This window comes from Cariama cristata, unplaced genomic scaffold (genome assembly GCF_000690535.1).
Source record: "Cariama cristata isolate BGI_N322 unplaced genomic scaffold, ASM69053v1 scaffold7, whole genome shotgun sequence".
NCBI classification, from domain to species: domain Eukaryota; kingdom Metazoa; phylum Chordata; class Aves; order Cariamiformes; family Cariamidae; genus Cariama; species Cariama cristata.
The window spans coordinates 1-14,747 of record NW_009624677.1 but is presented as its reverse complement, the minus strand read 5'-3'; the positions used below and the strand labels follow the sequence as shown (position 1 = coordinate 14,747).

Here is a 14,747-nt window from a genome sequence, read left to right as displayed (position 1 = left end):
CTCAGAAATGTTACCTCGGCTCTAGTCAGCAGGTTGTTTATTGGTACAGATAGGCAGTCATTCCTTTCAAGCTTCCATGATTTGTTGGAGCACTTGTAAATTTGATTGCCTTGGGTAAAACCGTCTGGATTATTTAAATCACAGCATGGCTTTATTAATGTGGCCCCTTCAATTCCAATGCCAAAGCTATCTGAGCAGGAAACTTCCTTATCTGTATTGAGAAAAAGACATAGAAGTAGAGAACAAAGAAGCAGGGAGATGAATAATTTACCCTCATCAAACCTGTGATGTCCTGAAATTCAGAGGTTTTTAAATTAGTTAGGATTTCAGCTTGCTGTCTTCATTAATAATCAAATGATGTTTCAGGGTGTATATGTCTTGCATAGTGTGTCCAGAGAAGAGCAACAAAGGTGGTGAGGGGCCTGGAGAACAAGTCTTATGAGGAGCAGCTGAGGGAGCTGGGGGTGTTTAGTCTGGAGAAGAGGAGGCTGAGGGGAGACCTGATTGCTCTCTACAACTACCTGAAAGGAGGTTGTAGCGAGGTGGGGGTTGGTCTCCTCTCCCCAGTAACTAGCGATAGGACAAGAGGAAACGGTCTTAAGTTGCACCAGGGGAGGTTCAGGTTGGATATTAGGAAGAACTTCTTCACTGTAAGAGTCGTTAGGCATTGGAACGGGCTCCCCAGGGACGTGGTGGACTCACCATCCCTGGAGGGGTTCAAAAAAATGTTTAGGTGTGGCACTTCAAGACATGGTTTAGTGGGCATGATGGCATCAGGTATACGGTTGGACTTGATGATCTTTGAGATCTCTTCCAACCATAATGATTCTGTGATTCTATGATTCTATGATTCCCAATTTTTTTAAATCATGAAATTAAAAAGGAAATTTATTAAAACCCCTTGTTTTTGAGTACTGAATCAAGTTAACAAACCAATACCCAAAGTTGTAGGATTTGTCTGTTAGACTACAGGGTTAGATAGCGGTGGAGTGGTTTATATTGACCACAGTGTGAGTAGTAATTCACACAAAGTTTATTCTAAGGGACTCAGTGCTGCTGTAGCACTAATAGGAAATTCATTAAGACCTTGATAGTGAGGCCTCAACATCTTTTTGATGAACAGTGAGTCTTGCTAATTGGCTTTGATTGAGTTAGTCATATCAGTAAGTATCTGCTGATTAAAGTAAATGAAATGTCTGCTTATATATTGCCTGAGTGAGTGAAATCTGGCCAGATACACTGATTCAACAGTAGGCACCACTACTGTGGAAAAAATAAAAATTCTGCATTATGGTGATTTTGAACATTTATTTCTTTTCAATGTAGAATAAGAAGCTGAAATATCCAATCTCTGGTCAGAACTAAACATCAAAACTGGATTTAGCAATGTTGAATTCTAATTACCCAGCATTTCCTGCAATGCTGACTGGAAGCTGGGTCTGCCCAAGTCTCTGCAACACCTCATGGAAGTTACCATTCTTGTGTTTAATGGGTATGGTCTCCCACAGGCCGACCTCCTGAGCTAGGCGACTTCCTCCTGAGGCACCGCAATCTTTTGTCTTTGCTAAATTGTTGGTGCAAGCTGGGAGCTGCGTGACCACATTTCAACACAGGAGACGAAGCCTGGTGGTGCAGGCTGCACCAGAAGGAGGTAGGGACAGAAGATGACTGAACTATAACTGCTTGGGAACATACTGGAGCCACTGTCAAATACAGTGAAGATAAAACATCTTGTCTATTTATTTTTTAAAATTACAGCAAAATTGATATTTCCCTCCGTATTTCAAAATTTCCCATCGTAAAAGGAGACAGAAATTCTTGACTAACAAAACCTGCTCCTGTTAGGTGTCATCAGTGATAAATTTGTGGCATCTGATTTAACAAAGATACTGGGATTTCCTATTTAACAGCTTTCAATAGTAACTTTTTTCTTACCAGGTATCAGGTGCAGTCGTATACTTTCACTGTTGACTTCCTGTCCAATGCGGTTAATAAACTTGCAGTATGCTGTGAGCTCTTTCTCTTTGCTGCATTCTGTTTCTGTGTAATTGTACATGTAGCAAAATAAATTTCCTTTTTTCTTTTTCCCTGTATGGAACGATTAAGATAGGTTAAGATCTGGGCTCAATCAGACAGCAGAAAACTTCTGCAAAAGTTTCTTTTCTGTGGGTCCTAGAGAAAAAAACTTCCTTTGTGGAAAAACTTCCTTTCTGTGTGCTGATCTCTGTCTCTTACTCCCCACTTCATAAATCTTCTGGCAGCTGCTGCATGATCACTACCTTTTCAATTACTGGTGTACGAGGAAATCCTGCACAAATGCTCTTTTACTGTGCAGGAACCAAAATTTTCTTTAGAAACCATTTTGGAGAATACTCTTCCTGCTTCTGCTTCTACCACAGGGGTTTCATCTAGGCTAGGATAATTTTTTGCTGTTCTTACATGTTTCTTTTAAACTGAGGATCTGCATCACACTCCCATTTCTTTTCAGTATGCCTGTGCCTGAGGGTCCCTGACTGCAATCTCTTCCAAGAAGATCTTGACATTTTTCTTAGCAACCAAAAGACCCCTCAGTCTCCACCTGCTTTACACTTCAGTCTGTTGGTTTTGCACTCCTGCATGTTTTCTAAGTTACTTTAGGTGGATCTTCTTTGCTGTGATCAAATTAACTGTTCTGTAACCCACTTGAAGACTTCTAGTATATAAAAAAATGGCAGGGAAGTTGGAGAATTGCCCTAAATTTGAAGACATAGAAGCTTAGGCTTTTGTGCTGTTAATGATATGTTACCTGTACCCTTGAAGAAAATAGAATGGTTCTTTGAATTGCATTCTTAGTGTGTCATTCTACATTTTTTATGAATTAGTAGATCTTCTTAAGTAACATTTCCTCAATACTCAATTCAAAAAAGTGGCAGAGTGGAAGATAAAAGCAAATAAATGGAGTTCAGCAACTTCTAATCTGGACAATGGAGATAAAAGCAAATAAATGGAGTTCAGCAATTTCTAATCTGAACAACGATGAGGATGCTCACTTCTCACTGCATGGCAAGGCAAACCAGACATGGAATTTACCTATTCCATACTTATCACTATAGCAGTGATTTCAAGTGCTCTTCTATTAATCTGGGCCATGCTCCCCAGGCATGGCAACCATCCTAAAAAAAGTCCATTTCCCTTTTTTTACACTCTCAGGAGTACTTGTGGGTTGTCGTAATAGCAGTAAGTATGAATTGGTTACACAGACCTAACTGAAAATGAAAAAAACCAGGGACAGGATTCTGACACATAGTGCAACAAATGATTCTGCAAGTTTATTTTTTCTTACCAACTTGAAATTCATTTTGTTGAACCATAAATGTGACACTGTAATCTTCCACGGTGTTAGCACTTATGCAGCACTGGAGGGCTTGTTGCACTTTGCACTGTATAGAAGCTGCAATGGGGTCTATCAGGATGTTCTGCTTTAGAGGCAAGGAAATAACCTCGATTGTCACATTGGCAGAACTCTCCAAGTACTTCTGGGAGAATGTGCAGATGTAGGTGCCTGAAAGAAATGTCACAAAATACATGTCTCAGTCAACAGAAGTGCGCCTCAACTTTTGCATGGTCATGAGCCCTAATACTGAACAAGTACAGTGCTGTTGGCACCAGCATGTCTTGCTGTCTTCGAGCAGTTATAATTTTAGCTCTTTTTTTTTTTATTTATTTACTGTAGCCAGTTTTCACCTGTTGGCACCAGCATGTCTTGCTGTCTTCAAGCAGTTATAATTTTAGCTCTTTTTTTTTATTTATTTACTGTGACCAGTTTTCATAGTGATTTGCAGGGCTAGGGATGCTGTAAATGATCTGATACGGAGATTTCATTGCCTTTGTACGCAATACAAACCATGTTTACCCACCGTTCCAGTCTTGTGTGGCAGTCTGCACTGTGAGCATAGATGTGGCTGGAAATTTGCTATTTTTGATGCATGTATCACAGTCTACTGTTTTTGTGTTGTTTCCAGACTGGATTTTCCAACTGATACTGTCATAATTGCTCACATCACTTTCACACGTTAGATTGAATGCATATCCCTCGGAAACTGATGAGTTTATGCTTGAAGATATTGTTACATGGGCTGAGACAACACAAGATAAGAGTCATATTATTCAGAGTCACTTGTTATAATAATTTGCTTGCAAATGACATGTGCCACAGAGGCCATCTAAACGTTAAAGAGCTGATGGTCTGTTACACGCTACGCAACTCTTACCTATCCGGAGGTACGTCACTGTGATGTTCCGACTATACTTGGCACCGTGTCCAGTCTGCAGCTCACATGTATATATTGTCACTGTACCTGACTTCTCCGGTGGGCATAGTGATTCATCAACGTTGAGCCTGTATTCAGTGCAGTTTTCACTGAAACTAGAGACTCCTAGAGAGAAATGAACATTCCTTGAAGGGCTATGGATGTCCCAAAATACCTGGGCTCTGGAAATCACAAGCGATCACTCTAGGTAAGGAAAACCTTGTGGGTTTGTATGCAACCTTTGACAGCATGGCACTTTTAACTCGTCATTGCTGAAGTTCATTAACATCTTTTACTCTGACAATACTCACAATGGTTTTCCAAAGGCCTGAAGTCATCTCTCAGCACAGTGCTGGGCACCTACTGCCAAAACCAGTCTGAGAGCAACAGCGTTGCTTGGATACCTCAAAATAAGCCAAAATTAGGAGTATTCTGGTTCAGCCTAACCTCATTATATGCAATATTTAGGATGACTAAGATAAGTAAAACAGGAGCAAATACTGCAGATTTTAATATCTTATTTTGAAATAAACGTCTGGAGGTACTTGACAGTCATTCAACGTTAAATCTGAAGAGTGCTGGTTTAGCTATCAGGGGGAAACCCCACTAAAGCTGTCCCATGCTGCAGCTGAAAGTGCATCTGGCACGAGAGCAGAGTGCCCGGGGGAAAATCCGGCCACAGGGAATTGAGGGCAAAACAGATCATTAATGTAGTCCAAGATCACCCCTCTCTCTGCAAGCACTACTGCACACCAGTACTTCTCCTCTGTGAAAATGACTGTGCACATGACCTTTGAAGGTTTTCTCTCATTTTACTGTCCTGCTTTCTGCTAAACTTCATTTATAACAAATGGTTAACGATAAAGAGTTAATCCATAACCATAAAATATTGAGGGCAATAGACACTGTTCATAGATATTTATGAGCCTTTCTATTGATGTTATTTTGTAACTCTTTGTAAACACTTTTATTCGATGCTGTATTAACTCTTTATATTCATATAATAAGTAAAACCTTGTGAGATGCCACTAACTCAACTAGCAGGTGATGTATCATAGCTACAGGTGGAGAGGGAGACTGTGCACTCAGTATTTAGTGATGTGGTGGCTGTTTCAAATTGTAGCACCTGTCTCTCTTGGTTGCCAAATCTGGGTGTGTGGTACACAGAAGCTTTTCATGCCCTAAGGGTGATTCTGAAGATGGTAGTAGAGACTGATGCACTCATCCTTGCTCTCAAAACTAGACAACGCAAAAATAAGCTTTCTGGACAAAGTTGGTATGATGATGGTCCAGGCCACTGTTTCCATTCAGGATGGAACAGTTTTAAGTATCAATGTCTGCACAGTGCACAGAGATGCACAGAATCCCACTGGCACCTGCACAGCACATATGGAGTCTGTACCATGCTGTCCATCCATCATTCTTACCCACACACACACATCTTTGGAGCATGCCCTATATTCATCCTAGGACTTGGCCTTTGGAGTAGACAATTTGGAGGAAATCTTTGAAGAATGAACAAACCTAGCAGATGAAAGACAATCTTTTGTTAATCTTACCTGTAATATTGATTGCTCCATTTACTTTCCAGTCTGGAATAAGTGATGGTAAGTGTCCATCAATACAACAGGACAGCAGAGGACTGTTTGTCTGCATTTCAGGACTGTTGCATGTAACACTGATGTCGTTTAAGTTTGCAGTGATGTTTAGCAGAGAGACTGCTATTATTTTTGTGGCCTTGTATATCAGTGTGTAAAACCGATTGCTGTTTGTGAAAGTGCACCTATAGGAACCTGTAAAGCATAGGCAATATCTTAGCATTGAGAACACATTTTGCTGTTTTTTTCCTCTACATTTGGAATTAGGAGCTGGGAGTTACTTCCACACCTAGTCTTCATGTCTCCCTGCTCTGCAGTGGCTCTGCTACTTTGCTAATCAAAATGTACCCTCAGGTCATCTGCACTATGCTTTCTGCAGGCTCTTGGTGCTAAATGTAACCAGATTAGGCAGCTTCATTGTTGATGGGTACTTCAGAAGAGACAAGCACTCTGAGACTGATATTCTTGAAATCTGGCTGAGTTGGGGTTTTGGGGATCTGTATATTGCCCATGTGGCAGCAATATGTCATGGCAAGAACGTAGACTGGCAGTGCAAAAGGTTCCTACACAGAATGGGTGAGAGGGAGGTGCCCAGGGTGGACTCCACAAGAGCTGGCACTCTGAGTGTAGGCACATACACTGCTCAGAAGGTATTGCCAAAGAGTACAGAGTATTTATCAGCCACTTTCTCAGGCACTTGTCCCCCTGGATGCAGCCAGGCTTCCGTTTGAAATTAGCAATCAGGGCTCCAAACTTCCTTCATACTTTAGGTATGTGGGATTCCCATCCCCATTGGGATACATAAGTGAGTAGGCCACTTACGTAGGAGAGGAGACACCAACAGTCATCGCATTCTTAGCCCAAAGAAGTTTGGACCCATGACTCCTACCTCGCATATGTGTGCCCAAATACCTGGTCACAGACTACTCTTTTTGAAGTTGAATGTAAAATTCACTCTCCAAAGAGAAGAACTGAGTGGGAGCTTGAGTCAAAGCTCTGATAATACATGATAATTCCCCTGATAACTTCTCCCAGCAAAATGGCACCCTCATTTTCAAAAACGTGAACACATGAAAAACTGTAATTCTGAGCTCTGACTAGTTAGGTTATGTTTGCAGAGGTGGCAAGGGCCATCAAGGATAACTTTAACCACAGCCTCAAGTGACTACACCAAAAGGGTGGGAATGCCTCACAGCCATGCGGTCACCACTGTCTCCTGTGAAATGGCAGTGAAGCCTGACACCAAGAATACCCAGACCTGTATAGTCACTTCAGTTAGTTCACATCTTACTGGCAATGCCAGCCAGTACGTAGTTCATTAAAGAAAAAAAAAAAACAAAACAAAAACTGGAAAATTATGAGGGACAGTGTATTCTTCACATTTACTGTAGGAAAAAGCAGTCACTGCATTCCTCTTTGCTTTTTATAGAACTAGCCACACTGGAGATTTACATCTGCTGTTATAACAATAGAGAATCTTACCAGAATCCTTCATTGTAATGTTGACAATTTTAAGAATTGACCTTGAGGTTCTCCTTGAAACATATTTCTTCATCGAATACCGGAAGCTGGTTGAGATGATCTGATCGAAGTGATACCAGGTCACATTCTCAGATGTTGAATTTATCTCACAAATCAGTTTTACTGTATCCCCTTCAAAAATGTCTACAGGATTCACAGTGAAGCTTGTCTGATCTGGGAAGACAAAGAGCAACATTCTGCATTATTGTCATTTCAGCTCACATCTATATGGTGTCTTTCATCTCATGGGAATCCTAGGTGCTTCACAACTAACACACACTCAGCATGATTTGCAGGGCACTACCTCTGATACAAGCTGTGCAATTTTTCCACGACATATTCTACCACTATCTTTGTCAGCCAAAGATCCCAGAAGGTTGTATGCATAGAACCAGAAATATTATCACCACCACTACTCTTTAAGTAGATAAACTGGGAGGAGAAGCAGTCAGGTTAAAGTAATCCTCTGAGATAGACAGTCCAGTGCTCAGCACACTGAGAGTACAGCACCTCTGGGGCACTTATCAGGCAACTGAATTGTAACTCACTGTCCAGCAGCAGCATGGAATATGTGCCAAGGAAGCCAGGGGGAAACTGTTCTTGTGTAAACTGCAAGAGCTTTTTGTTTTGTTTGAAGACGTGGGAAATGCTGGCAGCCTGATATGCTAAGAGCTGTCTCAGTTCTGGAAGTGAACTTAAGGGTATTCAATCTTTCTCCCATGGAGAGACTGCATCAGGGTTCAGTAGAGTAGCTGGAAGGATTTGGTTTTCTGTGGGAGGTACTGTGTGCGTGGTAGTCTCATGTAAGTGCTAATCTTTAGTGGCACAGAATGAAATGAAACAGCCAGAGAAATAAATGTTTTTGAAGGTCTAGTAGCAAATTATTAACAGTATAAGGCAGCTACATGGTTCAGGCTAGAAATACTAAAGTAAATGTTGAAGGAAAATAGTGAGAGAGCTTTAAACTTACTAGTCATCTCTGTTATGAAGGTAGCTTGGTTTAGCTGGTACCATGCATCTAGATATTGTGGTACAATTTTGTTGGCATTTGCTATCTGATCGAAGCTTGCTGCTCCTGCTTTTACTTCGTAGTTGACAAAAACACTTCCAGGCCTAAACAGATACAAGAGGTACCAGAATTAAATATCCTTGCGTGTTAGTGGTTTTATATGTTGTGGTGACCCATCTTGCATGGCTAGGAGAGCTTTACAGGGGTCACCTGTGAAGGCTCCTGTTGTGACTCAAGACTTGCTCTGGTATACAAGAAGGTTGTGCTACAGCTCTTCCCAAAGTAAGAACACTTTTATGTGGCATCTCCTTCGTCTGCTGTCTATTTCTAGTAAACCTCCCTTAGAAAACCTAAAATACAGCTGCATTTAAATATGTGTGGACCTAAGTAATATCTCTCTTTTCCAGATCCAGTGTTATATCTAGAGTCAATGTACTAATTCATCTTTCTGATGACCTAGCAAATGATGTTAGGTTTGCTCACATCCTTTTCCCCTTTTGGGTGGAATTCAGTCTTGCTGACAAACGGCTTTGATCCAGATGGAGAATGATTATGGTTCTTGGACTTTTGCACAATAATGAATTTTACCCGCAATCACATTTCTGTGATGTTAACATATTATATTTCTATGATATTAACATTTGTATGTTAATAGTTGGGCTTTCCTTTGCAGCTATTATACTGTTATTCAGTATGTATATACTGGGCTTGAGTTCTAGCCAGAGTCAAGGTAGTCTTTGCTGACCAGCATCTCCTTGAGACAGGACAGAAAGATTTGTATCTTCCAGGAAAAAATAAAATTGTTTACCTACCTGAAACCAGTTACTGTTGCCGATACAAAGCCTGGTAAACATCTGTAGCTAGCATTAAACTGTAAACAAAGACATATTACATCAGTCCTCTATATATTATTCTAGCATGCTTAAAATAGGAAACTCTCCATTCAACGTTGATACGAGTAAGGGCATGTAGCCTATCTGATAGAATGGGCCTGGTGCTCTCCCCGCTGTCATGAGATAAATTTGTGTTGATGGTTTTATTCTATGTGTCCTCATGTGCATTTAAGATGGGACCACTAATGCAATTTTTTTTTATATACTTTTGATGCAAAAGTTTCCTAAATAGTTCCCTGTCGGCCAGCATATTAAAATGAATGGGAATATTGTCATTGCCTTTCAATGCCTTTGAAGCTTTGGCCCACTTTGTAGCTACCACTGCTGCATAGTTCACAGCTCCCCACAGAGTCAGTTACAGTGCACCTAGATGCTAGGGTAAATACCATATTTCTTAGAGGGCTTTCTACCTTCAGAGATGGAAAACTAAAGTCCTTACCGCTTTTTCAAGGTCAGCTTTGTATTTTTTGTATAGTTCAGAAGAAGGATCCCTGAGATCATCCCAAAAGTCTGTGTCAAGTTTGACTGACATATTCATTACAATGGGGTCTCCCATACCACATGAGTCTGTAAGGGAAAACATAAAAATAAATGTAATAATCATCAAAAACAGTGCTTACAAAGTGATTCTTAGCTTTTTCTTAATCATAGAATCTTAGAATCATATAATGGTTTGTGTTGGAAGGGACCTTTAAAGATCATCAAGTCCAATCCCACTGCCATGGGCAGGGACTTCCAACCTGATCTTGAACACTTCCAATGATGGAGCATCCACAATTTATCTGGGCAACCTGTTCCAGTGTTTCACCACCTTCATCGTAAAAAATTTCTTCCTTATGTCCAACCTAAACCAACCCTCTTTCAGTTTAAAACCATTGCCCCTTGTCCTGCCACTACAGGTCCTGGTAAAAAGTTTTTCTCTGTCTTTCCTACAAGGTCACTATAAGTATTGAAAGGCCATGATAAGTTCTCCCTGGAGCCTTCTCTTCTCCAGGATGAGCAACTCCAACTCTCTCAGCCTGTCCTCACAGCAGAGGAGCTCCAGCACTCGGATCTTCTCCGTGGCCTCCTCTGAACTCGCGCCAACAGGTCCACATCCTTCTTGTGCTGAGGACCCCAGAGCTCAAGGCAGTACTGCAGGGGAGTCTCATCAGAGCGGAGCAGAGGGGAAGAATCCCCTCCCTCGACCTTCTGGCCACGCTTCTTGTTATGCAGCCCAGGGTATGATTGGCTTTCTGGGCTGCAAGCACACATTGCTGGGTCATGTCCAGCTTTTCATCCACCAGTATCCCCAAGTCCTTCTCCACAGGGCTGCTCTCAATCCCTTCGTCCCTCAGTCTGTATTGATACTGGGGGCTGCCCTGACTCATGTGCAGGTCCTTGTACTTGGCCTTGTTGAACCTCATGAGGGCCACATGGGTCCATGTCTCCAGTAGGCAAGGTCCCTCTGGATGACATCCCTTCCCTCTAGCGAATCAAGTGCACCATTCAGCTTGGTGTCATCTGAAAACTTGCTGAGGGTGCACTCAATCCCACTGTCTGTGTCATTGTTGAAGATACTGAATAGTACAGATCTCTGAGAACTTCACTTGTTGCTGACTTCCACTTGGATGTTGAGCCATTGACTATAACTCTTTGGTCGTGGCCATCCAACCAGTTCTTTATCCAACTAACATTCCATCTGTCAAACCCATGTCTCTCCAATTTAGCCACAAGAATGTTGGGGGGGATTGTATCAAAGGTGTTACAGAAGTCTAGGTAGATGACATCTGTAGCTCTTCCCTTGTTCACTGATGCAGTCACTCCATCCTACAAGACCACCAGATTAGTCAGGCACAATTTACCCTTGGTGGCGCCATCCTAATCCTAACTCAAAATCTCACAACTTGCCAAGATTCATCTGTATTATGGGAAAGTTGGGATTCTCTTAGTTTTCTATGTCTAATTCAGATGCCTGGCATCTGCTAGATATCTGGACTCCCTCTTCAGCTGATGCAAAGCTGTAGACACCTTCAAAAGGTGATACATTCAGAAGGTCATAGATAGCTTTCCTACAATGGTTGAATTGCTACATTGCTCGCATTATAGAGAGTTTGAATGAATAACTTTGATCGGACACTTAACTTTTACATAGTGAAAGTTACACAGGATGAATCTTCACCTATGTTTCACTGAAATGAATGGAAAAATTCCTCAATGACTTTGGGAGGGTAATATTCTGCGTGAAGACCCATCAGTGAGCACCAAGAATATAAAATGCTTAGCGAGATACTGGAATTTTCTAAGCTGGGTCCATTTAAGGACATGTCCATAACATGCAGCGGAGCAGCATTGTACCCACGGCCCTGGACTTCTAAGGGTTGTGTGACTTCCACATGGAAGAGATACTAGCTTTAGTCCTGGAAATAGTATAGCAGTATTGATATGGGGCTGCCCTGTGATAAAAGCATTGCCTCTAAGCAGAGTTGATTAGAACGGGCATGCTGACAGCACTGGACTGCTGCTAGCTCTAGGGCTGCCTCTGGGTATCTCTGTATGCTGCTCCATCACAAATCAGAGGCAGAGCCTCGTGGGGGTTTGTCGTGGATTGCAGAGACAACAGGTAGCGATCCACCACAGTGCTGCCAAGCCTAAGTTTCTGGTGATCAGTCAGGTTCCTAAAAACTCATGGGCACCCTGTCACGAGAGTAATGAAAAAGATACATGCTGGGGTTTTTTGTTCCTTCTCTTCTCTTGAGTGCTATGGTACACTTTGGTCACATTTGTAAGTTCTTATGTTGAAAGTCTGATGAGATGAAACTTCCTTTGCTTAGTGGAAGCTGAGAGTCCCCAAAAGGCATGTGATTCCAGGTGCTGGGGCTCCAGTATGGCACTAAATATCTGCAAGTACTTGGGTCAAGGTGGACCCACATCACAAAGAGAAGAGCTCTAGACCATCTCTACAGACTTTCCTCATTCATAGGCAATGTGGTAGCCAGCTCAGTCCTGATGTGCTGCTTTATCACACCTTTAACACTGTTCCATCTTCTAACCAGTATACGAGTTGTACAGTGATGAAGTTCACCATTGTTTCTCCTTACCTTCGGTCTGAGGCTCGCAGTAAGGCCCGTAGAAAGGCATTTCCTTCATGTAGCCACAGGGCAGGTCAGGTGCTAAGCTGATGGAAGGGCAGGTTATCAAGTCACTGCACACCGCGCTTGGCCAGGCATATCCATTTTCACAAGAACAGCAGCTATTGTTCTCACCACTGGGCAGACAGACTAGTGTCAGACAGACAGAGAAATACTATGAGAATGGTAAATGGGGCTTAACGTATTGCGTGATGTATATTTACCCTGCTGTATCTCTATGCCAGTGATCTCAACTGAATGTTGCGCTTCTTGTGAGTTCATGTGAACAATGCAAACATGATGATCTGATGCCTTGCAAGTCTTACTATACTGATTACAAATGACTAACCAGAAATGAGAACCAGACTGGTACAGGGATGAGTCTGATCAATTGCTTTTAAGTAATGGAATAGGCAAATGAAATTTGATCCTAAAAAGGTGCCTGGCGTATTGGCCAGGGACCTGTGATAGTTTTCAGATTGGATATTTCTATATCGCCTGGGCTGAAAGCAAATGTATAGGCTTTTAAATATTGTAAGAGCATGTAATGGTCAGTCAAAGTCCCAGTGGCTAGTGAGGTGCTGTGTCATTCTGACTGTATCCTGACAGATGCTGCATGAGAGAAGGTAACATTATCACAAAGTGCTTTAAAGACATACAGTCTCTCTAATTTAAAAAAAAAAAAAAACAAAACAAAAAACCACACTTCACTTTTCTCCTCTTAATGTGCCATTGGCAAAATAAGATATTAACAAAGTGATTTTTCACACATTATATGTGACCCTGAAGGCCTTTAAAAGATCCATTTGCGTGTTGTTTTCTTCACTTTTCTCCTCTTAATGTGCCATTGGCAAAATAAGATATTAACAAAGTGATTTTTCACACATTGTATGTGACCCTGAAGGCCTTTAAAAGATTCATTTGGTCGCATGTTGTTTTGAGAACTGGTGAACACTCCTTTCACTGCTTTATGGGCCAGTGATAAGAAGGTACCAAATCTCCTCCTGTACCATTGTAAATGCTTACTGCATTTGTATTTCCTCCATTGTATTAGGTACTTGGATGTGATGTTGCACAACTCATGTAATAAAACCTGTCTGATACCTCGCCTGTAAGAATACATTTAATGAGTTATATCAGGAAGACTGCATCTCATGCAGCTTGTCTCTGTCAGGGTCACAGTACAGCCTCTTACAGCAATTTACGTTCCAAATGCAAGTGGAGGGAAGTAAACAGTCTGGTAACCACTGTCACAGCTTCCTGAAACTTGAAAGTAACTCAGACTGCTTGTTGGTCAAACTGGAGCAAAATCCCTTGGCTCAGGCTTCCTCTGGCTTTGTCCCTTCCTTAGGAAAAGCAAAGCATTCAGGGCCGTTCCTAATGCCAACATTATATAAAGAGGAGTGGAGGGACGCAGATAACAAAACATGCTGTTCCGCATGTTGGGTTGTTCAGTAGGCAGCACAGACAGTTCAGTGTTGCTGATTTCTAAGTGTGATGTATGATAAAACTAGGAGAGATCAAATACTGGCAAAAAAAGCACGTCACCTAGAGTATAAAAGTAAATAACCAACCCACCTGTTGTAATGTTGATATTCGAAACTGTCATTTCTACATTTGAAATATTTGTTGAAACTAGAAGAGTAAGGTTTTTTAAATACTCTTTAATTGGCTCCAAAAAAGATGAATCCATAAGGCTTACTCCAATGTCAACGGTGTACTCCAGAGGGGGAAGGTCAAAAATAAGCACTGAAAGAGAAATAGCGTAAGACTGCAAAGCTGTATGTGAGGGGAAATCACAAACTGATGGCTTCTAGTTTGGCATTTGGGCTCTGTTTTTTAATGGTAGCCTAGTGCGGCATTCTACTTAGGAAATCTTCTTGCTTCCTACTCAGCAGATATTCTGCATGTGTTTTATCTGGTGTTTGTCTGACAAAAAACGTATTTCTTTGGTCTCAGAGCAATGGGAAGTTGATATAAATGGCATAATATATACACAGAAAAGCTGTCTTATCCCTTCCCTCCTTTGACTCAGCAAGTGGATGGGTTGTCAACCATAGACTGAAGCCATAGAGGATTATCTTGTGACCCTTGTCCTGCTAAGAGGCTCGGGTTTTTTTCTACACCATGTATTTCAACTTGCATAGAAGCTCTGCTTATGTATGTCATCATATGGTTGCCATCCAGAAAGACCTGGACAAACTCAAGAAGTGGGCCCATATGAACCTCATGAGGTTCAACAAGGCCAAGTACAAGGTCCTGCACATGAGTTGAGGCAACTCCCAGTATCAGTACAGACTGGGGGACGAAGGGATTGAGAGCAGCCC

The 14,747-nt window shown here is 41.7% G+C and overlaps 1 protein-coding gene across 1 annotated transcript; it reads right to left on the bottom strand.

Annotated features, from left to right (window-relative positions):
• Positions 1–14: 14 nt before the first annotated feature.
• Positions 15–14,169, bottom strand: LOC104164036 (probable G-protein coupled receptor 116; the record flags this gene model as incomplete). The annotated part of the gene is made up of 12 exons (XM_009703248.1): positions 15–211; positions 1,936–2,088; positions 3,323–3,541; positions 3,897–4,115; positions 4,251–4,415; positions 5,849–6,082; positions 7,370–7,582; positions 8,379–8,521; positions 9,230–9,288; positions 9,750–9,877; positions 12,391–12,570; positions 13,999–14,169. Coding segments are annotated over 12 exons (2,081 nt in total), but the record flags the coding sequence as incomplete, so codon positions are not given.
• Positions 14,170–14,747: the final 578 nt, after the last annotated feature.